This window comes from Penaeus vannamei, chromosome 15, assembly GCF_042767895.1.
Source record: "Penaeus vannamei isolate JL-2024 chromosome 15, ASM4276789v1, whole genome shotgun sequence".
NCBI lineage: Eukaryota > Metazoa > Arthropoda > Malacostraca > Decapoda > Penaeidae > Penaeus > Penaeus vannamei.
Genome location: NC_091563.1, coordinates 20,789,511 through 20,798,741, shown reverse-complemented (window position 1 = coordinate 20,798,741; position 9,231 = coordinate 20,789,511). Strand labels below are relative to the sequence as shown.

Below are 9,231 nucleotides of genomic sequence, written 5' to 3'. Positions count from 1 at the left end.
CTTCTTGCTCACCTTGATACAATCCACCGCAGCAGTCTCCACTTAGCCCTAGGCGCCTTCCGCTTCTCTCCAGTTGAGAACCTATATACTGAATCAGGCATGCCGTCCCTCTCGACGTAGAGACCTTCTCTCTCTCCGATGCTATGCTCGATTTCACCAATTTTCCCTTACCAAACTAACTATTCCACAATCCTTGCTTCATACCTTTACCTCTTCTCCACGTTTACCAACTCCTCTCCCCATATGCATTGATACCCTCCTCTCCCATTCCCCCTTTCCTCACCTCGGACCTCTCCCACTATCTGTCCATTCCATTCCTCCATGACTTATACCTAACCCCTGTATTTGCTCCTCAGTTTTCCCTCCTGAATCTAGTGTCCTTACTACAGAACTATATTCACTCCTTTTTGCCTTAAGACGCATATACTCATCCTCCTCTACCTCTTTTACTATTTTTACTGACTCCTGTAACTCTTTAACCCTCATAAAGTCTATCCACTCGACCAATCACCTTGTCTGTAAGCTCCAGAACTGGTTGTTCTATCTATCCACACGTCACAAATCTGTCAGATTTTGCTGGGTACCCAGCCATGTTGGAATCCCTGGCAATGAACAGGCAGATACTCTTGCACACTATGCCGCAATGTCCACATCACCTCAACTACGCTGCTCACATATTCCAGCTAGGATTACTACCCCCACTTTAAAACCTTGCATACCCGATGGCAATCTCACCTTGATACAATCCACCGCAGCAGTCTCCACTTAGCCCTAGGCGCCTTCCGCTTCTCTCCAGTTGAGAACCTATATACTGAATCAGGCATGCCGTCCCTCTCGACGTCAAGACCTCTCTCTCCGATGCTATGCTCGATTTCACCAATTTTCCCTTACCAAACTAATTATTCCACAATCCTTGCTTCATACCTTTATCTCTTCTCCACGTTTACCAATTCCTCTCCCCATATGCAGTGATACCCTCCTCTCCCATTCCCCCTTTCCTCACCTCGGACCTCTCCCACTATCTGTCCATTCCATTCCTCCATGACTTATACCTAACCCCTGTATTTGCTCCTCAGTTTTCCCTGACCCACCAAAATCAGATATTCCCCCCTCTATCCTTCTCACCCATTTCCTTGACCATGTCTCCATTCATTCCTCCAGCATTCATGTTTACATTGACGGTTCCAAATCCATCTCAGGAGCTGGATTCGCAGTAACATTCCCAAATTGCACTTTCAAATACACCCTCCCTCCTGAATCTAGTGTCCTTACTACAGAACTATATTCACTCCTTTTTGCCTTAAGACGCATATACTCATCCTCCTCTACCTCTTTTACTATTTTTACTGACTCCCGTAACTCTTTAACCCTCATAAAGTCTATGCACTCGACCAATCACCTTGTCTGTAAGCTCCAGAACTGGTTGTTCTATCTATCCACACGTCATAAATCTGTCAGATTTTACTGGGTACCCAGCCATGTTGGAATCCCTGGCAATGAACAGGCAGATACTCTTGCACACTATGCCGCAATGTCCACATCACCTCAACTACGCTTCTCACATATTCCAGCTACGGATTACTACCCCCACTTTAAAACCTTGCATACCCGATGGCAATCTTTTTGGTCAAGACTCCACAACAATAAATTACATACCGTAAAACCATCAATCTCCTCTTGGTCAACTCCATTTCCCAAAAATAGACGTTGGGAGACGGCCCTCGCACGCTTATGTATTGGCCACACTCGCCTAACACACGCCTATCTAATGTCGCGCTCAGACCCGCCCCTATGTCCTCTATGTAACGTCCCTCTTTCAGTTCCATACATTTTATTGTCCTGTCCACGCTTTAATACAGCACGTACCTCTGCTTTTCCACACCTATCCTTCCCTCACCGACCTCCCAACATATCAGACATCCTTACAGAATCCCACAGCTTCTGCCTTGACAACCTGTTCTCTTTCCTCAGACGCATAAATATCCTTCACTTGATCTAACTAACCTTTTCCCTCATCTTCAACCTTTCAACACTACTCTAGATAGTTGACACATAGCAACTATCACCTGAAATCCCCTTTTACTATACCTTCCTATAGTGCTATATGACCTTAGATGTCTAGCACATTTATCTTAACCATTAACCATTAACCACTTAAAATTAATAGTATAACAGGTTCTTTAGCTATTCAAAAAACAACGAAATCTGAGCTGTTTATTTGCCACATAGAAAAGATATCAACATAATGAAACCAAATCGTGTCTAACAGGAGGATTGACAGAAGGAATTCAGATTCAAACATTTCTTTGTATACAAAAACCGGGTTAAGAATACTTCCCATAGCGATGCTGCCATCAGATGTGTACAAGAGAAGTTGGCATTAGTGTAGGTGAATGAAAGGGGTTCATTTAGAAGGTAGAAGTGTCTTCTGTGTTCCTTTGTCTGTAGGTTCTTGAAAACTCAGATTTGCAAGTGACCTTTATTGGTGCAAAATACCACACAAATCAGAAGTACAAACGGGCAGGTGCAGGACAAAGCAAATGCAACCTGCAGTCTCCTCGGGCTCAGCTGTCTCGCTCTCTGATTGGCTGAGGGGTTTGGTGCCTGCCTGGAATGTCCGAGGGACCATAACTATAAAAGTAAAGTAAGATGCAGGGCTTACAAATAAAATGTTACAAAAACCAAATGGTACACTGTATATAATAATAATATCTATACACCTCCCCCTCCCTTTACGCTCGTAGTGGTATCTCGAGCGGATACGGGACTCTTTGCTACGAGTCTGGGTGAGCGACGTGGGGTAACGGGAGGAACATGTAACGACCCTGTTTCCTGGTCTTGGCAAGGGGACACAGGGGACAAGAATGAGGGTTCACACTTGAGCACTGGCACTGGGCGGAGATGTCTGCGGTTACGCCACCATACGCGTCCACTGGGTAGTCGCCCTTCATACTGTCGGGACCTACCACAGCCCATGACTACACCGACTTTATCCCATCGGAGGGATTTGTGATTCTGAATGCGGACACGCTGGCCTACGGATAGCCTTGGAAGAGGACGGGCATGGCTATCATAGAGGCTAGTCACTTGGTCGGCTTGGGCAGCGGCGCGGCGGTCCCAGTCGTCAAACTTGGTCTGCCACTCTGCTGAGAAGGACTGGGGGTGGGCAGGGACACAAGTCCGAAGAGGATGGCCATACAAAATCTGGGCAGGAGAGCGGCCAGCAGGGGTTGGGGTGTTCCGGAGCTCTAGCAGGCCCCGGTCGAACGCCTCACAGTCGATGTTGCCGTCAGGCGCCGTCTTGAGGATCAAGTACTTCACGGACTTGACCGCAGCTTCGGCGTGGCCATTAGACTGTGGATAGTGTGGGCACGTCACAAGGTGGTGGACACCCCAGCGTTCAGTAAACCTCCTGAATTCCTCACTGGTGAATGGGGGCCCTCCATCGGTCCTGAGGCGGACAGGTACACCGACTTCTCGGAAGTACCGGCAAAACATGCGCATGACCTTAGTTGCGGCTGTGTCCTGACCACAGGGAGTAACCACGGGCCACCCTGAGAGTCTGTCTGCAATGACCAGGAAAGACTTCCCAGCTACTTGAAAAAGGTCAGCGGACACAGACTCAAAGGGGCGTGATGGCTGGTCATCGCATAGGTAGGGTTCCTGCTGTTGGCTGGGCTGGAGACGTTGGCAGGAGTCACACGCTTCGACTGTACTCTTTATGTCAGAGTTGATACCAGACCAGTAGACAGTCTGCCTGGCGCGACGACGGATGGCTTCGACTCCTGTGACTATCGTGGAGGTGGGTCAAGGTGCGACGGCGGAGTGTAGCAGGAACAACGATGCGGGGACCATGTAGCACAAGCTCTCCATCTGCGTACAGGCTGTCCCGTAATTTCCAGTACGGGAGGATGGAAGCATGTAGGCTGTAGCGGTTGGAGGGAAATCCTGTGGTGACGTACTCCAGGAGGCGGCGGTAATCTTGGTCCTGTGATGCGACGGCGCGAAGCTCCTGTAGAGTCCTGTCGTCGTCGAGGATAGGAGCTGTGGCCTGGCCGTCTGTTGAGGTAGCATTCGTAGAAACAAGGGACCGGACGTGTGCAGCTGTCATGGTACACTCTTCTTCGTCGTCGAATGTGGGGTGGCTGACAGGTGCCCGAGAGAGGGCGTCAGGGACGCACAAGGTCTTGCCGGCGCGCCACACAGCGGTGAACACATACGGAGCCATCCTCACTCTCAAACGCTGGAGTCGGGGGTTTTCTATGGCATCCAATGTGTAATGGTTCAGGATTGGGATCAATGGCCTGTGGTCGGTATGAAGGGTAAAGTGCTGGAGGCCGGCAAGGTACAGGCGGCACTTTCCCATGGCCCATGAAGCAGCCAGCATCTCCAGCTCGATTGTGGCGTAGCGTGACTCAGCGTCGGTTAGAAACCGTGAGCCACACTGGACGAGCCGGAGCTGGCTGTGGCCATGTTCCTGATATAGGGCGTATCCCAGACCATAGAGGCGAGAGGCGTCAGTTTGAAGAGTCACTGGCATTTTCGGGTTGAAAGGAGCCAAGACTGGGGGTGATAGGAGGGCAGCCTTGATCTTCCCAAATGCCTGGTCATGGTCTGGGGTCCAAGTGAAGGACCGTTTTGGTGACATCAGAGGGCGGAGAGGCTGGGCAGTGGCCGCAATCTCTGGTGAGAAGTCGGCCAGCTGATTCACAAGACCCATGAACGACCGGAGGTCCGTAATATTGGAGGGTGTAGGGTAGTCTCGTATGGCTGCAACCTTTTCAGGGTCTGCAGCGATGCCCTCTGGAGAGATATTATATCCACAAAAACTGACATTGGTGGCGGCTACCATGAACTTGTCCTTGTTCAAGGTTATGCTGTGGGCGCGACACCTGGATAGCATCTGGAAAACTCGTCGGAGGTGAGTCGGTAAGTCACTGTCGAAGAGGAGGATATCATCCACTGCCTTTACGCAGTTGGTGATGCCTTGCAGAGCCAGGTCTCCGCGAAGACAGTAGGCATCCCCAGTAGCGGCAAATCCCATAGGTCCTCTGCAGTGGTAGTAGCGCCCATGAGGTGTTATGAACGTCGTGAGGTGACGGTCTTCCTCCGCAAGGTCCATTTGCCAATATCCATGCAATGCATCTGCCTTAGTAAAGAACTTGGCAGATGGAGTGATGGTGCGGATAGCGTCAGCGGGTGTGGGCGATGGGTGTGTAGGCCTGGACACTTGGGAGTTAAGGCGTGTGAGGTCCACTGTGATGCGTACACCATTGCCAGGCTTAGGTACCAGGACCATCGGATGGCACCACTCGGAGGGCTTGTCACCGACGGGCGAAATGATCCCTTGCTGCACCAGGGAATCAAGTTCCTCCTTGACCTGGTCCCGGTAGGCGAAAGGTATAGGTCTAGGCGTGTGTATGGCAAAGGGTGTCGCACCTGGCTGAAGGTGGATCCTCATTGGTGGGCCAGACATCTTCTTCAGTGGCGTAGTCTGGAGGTCAGTCTTAGACACAAGGACGTCGCTGAAGTGTTGTAGGAAGTAGGTCCGAGCAGTAGTGGGGGATGACATTGCCGAGGCAGGCATCTGCTGTGCACATCTGTTGACATGGGTCACAGAGAGGATGGGCTTTGGGAAATCTGTTGAGACGATGGCCAGGTCCACGCAGTGGCCATACGAGAGCAGAGGTGTCTGGATGTCCTCGTGAACGTGGACAATGGCCTTGCAGGAAGCTTGACCGAGCTGGAGGGTGGTCTCGAAACAACCCAAAGCTGGAGTCATGGACGACCCATCTGCTGTGAGGACGTCAGTTGCAGGCGGGGGTGAAAGATTGCATCTGGGGATTCCCAAGGATTCCAGGTGCTTCGGGCCAATCACCATGATATCAGCCCCAGTGTCAGGTAGCATCAGCAGTTGGGAGGACTTTGAGCCATAGGACAGGGTGACATTGACTGGCTTAGGGGTCCTGCCGGTGGACACTCTACGTGCTCTACGAGTCTGGTTGGTAGAGGTCTTCCTGGTGGACTTGCAGCACTTGGCAAAGTGACCCTGTTTGTGGCAAGTGGTACATTCAGAGTCCTTTGCTGGGCACCGGGGCGTACGGTGCCAATGACCCTTGTACCCACAATTTGAGCAGGTACTATCTTTTGCTGGGCAATGTCCCACGGCATGTTGACGGGTACAAGACCTACAGGAGGCGGGCAAGTCCTTGGTCAACGGTGGAGACTGATAGCGTTGAGGCGTGTGCTTGGTCATAGCTGTCATCTTCTGGCGGCGTTGGTTCCTCTTGTATGAAGAGAGGATGTTGAGTTGGCTAGGGGCAGCAACGATAGCAGATGCAGCAGCCCTGGAGGACTCAAAGGTTCTGCAGCAGGTGACAAAGTCATCTAATGATGCCTGGCTGTCGAGGGAGACAAGGCGCTGCACGAGTTCCTCTTCACGCATGCCCATCAAAAGAATCATCTTAAGCTGTGTTGCAGCACAGGTAGTGCGGTCCCCTGTGCAGAGTTCACTTTCGTCAGCTAAGTCCTTCATGCGGGCGTAGAAGGCAGAGAAGGGCTCACCAGGCGTCTGCTTGCAGGAAAGGAGTTCCCGGCGTCGTAGGGCTTCGTTCTGCGAGTTGCGGAAATACTGCTGTAAAGCGTCGAGGACTTGGACTACTGGCATGGATGAGTCAGGAGGTATTGCCAGAGTGTAATGCAGCAGCCGTTGAACTTCCAGCGAAACACATGTGCGGAGGTATATGTGTTGTGTGGCTGGGGGTAGACTGTGGAGGCCCATTAGCACAGAATAGTCCTCGAACTTGCGACGCCACTGACGGAACAGTTGGTAGGTGACGTCGGACTGTAGCTGAGGAGGGCTGGGTATCATAGGTTTACCCATGACTGGAGCAGTAATGGGAGCATGTGGAGATCCTGACGTGGTGGCAACAGGTGGAACAGGCGAAAGCTGGTGAGCAGCTGGTGCTTGCTGTTCTGGGCTGGTTTGCTGTACCTGGAGGGGCTTGGGAGCTATCATGCTGAGTAGCTGCATGAAACGTTCGTCGTTTAGCTGTCGCTGTTGCTCCATTTGAAGACGGTATTCTTGTAGCTCTGCTCGTCGTGCTTCTTCGTCTTGTCGTCGTCTTTCCTCGTCAGAAATGCGGGTAACTTGGAGGTAGTGGATCAAATACTGCAGCTCTTGGTTACCTGGACTGTGCTGCGAGGGGCTGGAAGGGTGAGGGGTGAGAGGGGGTGGGAGGGATGGTGGTACATCGGCCTCACCACTCTCAAGGACGTTTGGCTCGCCGCTGTCATCACTACCATCACCCAAGTCATCATTTCCGGCCTGAAAATGGTCTTTCTGAGGCGTAGCCATATCGAGTTTGGTGTCTTTGACGAGCTGATCTTACAAACAGTGCAATTTTAGTGCCTGAAATAGTGCAACGATTCGTTCTTGGGCGTGAATATCGAAAAAAAAGAACGAATTCTTCTACAGTTCGTGGTAAGTGCATGTGTGGCGGGGGAGGTTTTGCGCGTTGCTGGAACGGCCGCGCTCGGTGATGGCGGTTGAGGCGAGAAGTCCAGTCAGTCACCGATCGGAACTCGGAGGGGCCAGACGCGCTTCGAGCGCTCTCCGGGTTGGCGAGAAAAAATGGTGTTGCACTAGGGGTGATGCTGAGACTCCCGCAAACCTTCCCCACACAATATGCACTATCACTTATCACTGAACTATAAACTGTTGGACACTGTAAGATCCGCGACGAAAATTCAAATTTAGGAGGCGGGAACGACGGTTGCTAGGCACTGAGGGGAGCAAATCGGCGCCTTCCAGGTTCACTTGCAGAGTTTAGACTTATCACTGCGCCATCTTCTGTGTTCCTTTGTCTGTAGGTTCTTGAAAACTCAGATTTGCAAGTGACCTTTATTGGTGCAAAATACCACACAAATCAGAAGTACAAACGGGCAGGTGCAGGACAAAGCAAATGCAACCTGCAGTCTCCTCGGGCTCAGCTGTCTCGCTCTCTGATTGGCTGAGGGGTTTGGTGCCTGCCTGGAATGTCCGAGGGACCATAACTATAAAAGTAAAGTAAGATGCAGGGCTTACAAATAAAATGTTACATAAACCAAATGGTACACTGTATATAATAATAATATCTATACAAAGTGAAACCCCCATATCGCTACTTGCCGGTGGAAAGTTAAACCCTGTGTCTTGGTCTGTCTTTCGTCTTTCTCTGTTGCTCTACCTCTTCCTACCAAAATGTGTAATTTTATGTGGTGGCTCTGGAAGGCGTTTGTTTCCACCGCAGTGTCAGAAGATAAAGCAGTGCAGACACCTGTGTCCGCTGAAGGAGGAAGCCAGCTGCTGGGGACACAGGTGTGAAGTATACCCATCACCCTTGGAAGTTGTTTACATCATTCGGCCATGGACAAGGCTCATTTCCATGGAATAAACGAAACAGCAATAGGCGCATAGGGATACAGGCTCTCCTGGGCATATTCAGATGGTTCTTGGTGATCCAATAGTTACTAAGGTCGTGTGCCAGAGTAGTTTATCAATCACCTTACTAAGATACCACAAGAATGAGACCATGATAAGAACGTCATACGAGAGGTAACATGTCATATGGTGTTAATTACTTAGAATTAGTTTGGATTAGCGAGTTCAATAGAGTACTATCATACTGTAGAGAAAAACATCTATTGGACAAGAATTCCATATCTTTGGCTTAATAGACATGTTTATGCTTCGGACACAGAGGCAGCTAGGCCTGAACTTCTAAACATACGCATCTCTTAAGTATTGTGCGAGTGTAAATGTGAGTAGATTCTTGGTCGGTGGGGAGCAAGATTCCTTCGTAGTAGATTATCGGTGCTGCGTGGGCGCAAGATTCTTTTGTTTACAACTATGAGTTGGGTTTATGATTAACTTGCGGTGATAATTACTATGTAGGCCTATATAAAACATGGTGTCTGCATTGTATTGAGGACAAGATATCAAAATTTGAGAGGAAGTCGTGTCAATTATGTCTAAGGGATGGCTCATAACCTTCGAGTAAATTCTGTGGAGAGCGGTCAAGTTGGTGGTTTAGAGCTTAGAAGTAGTCGACATGTTTGTGTGAATAAGTCAATGGTTAGCTCGGCAAGTATGAGGAAAAGTGATTTTTCAAAGTAACATGTCTAAATTCACAGTAACAAAGTAAGGACTAATAGACGTCAAATACAGGGAAAGAATGAAAAATTACAACT

General features: G+C 50.0%; 1 protein-coding gene across 1 annotated transcript; it reads right to left on the bottom strand.

Annotated features, from left to right (window-relative positions):
- Positions 1 to 2,408: 2,408 nt before the first annotated feature.
- Positions 2,409 to 7,357, bottom strand: LOC138864137 (uncharacterized). Its single transcript, XM_070130186.1, has 3 exons — positions 3,743 to 7,357; positions 2,737 to 3,678; positions 2,409 to 2,477 (listed from the first exon to the last, which is right to left on the bottom strand). Exons 1-3 carry the CDS (start codon positions 7,355 to 7,357, stop codon positions 2,409 to 2,411), a joined length of 4,626 nt encoding a protein of 1,541 aa, XP_069986287.1.
- Between the last annotated feature and the right edge of the window lie 1,874 nt (positions 7,358 to 9,231).

What these genes read in the sequence shown, in the direction of transcription:
- LOC138864137 (XM_070130186.1), bottom strand. Translation starts at nt 7,357, where the DNA reads ATGGCTACGCCTCAGAAAGACCATTTTCAGGCCGGAAATGATGACTTG. An exon ending in GCCAGGCAGACTGTCTACTG is followed by an intron (nt 3,679 to 3,742) that starts GTCTGGTATCAA and finishes CAACGTCTCCAG; the next exon opens with CCCAGCCAACAGCAGGAACC. An exon ending in CTCGAGATACCACTACGAGC is followed by an intron (nt 2,478 to 2,736) that starts GTAAAGGGAGGG and finishes GCACCAATAAAG; the next exon opens with GTCACTTGCAAATCTGAGTT.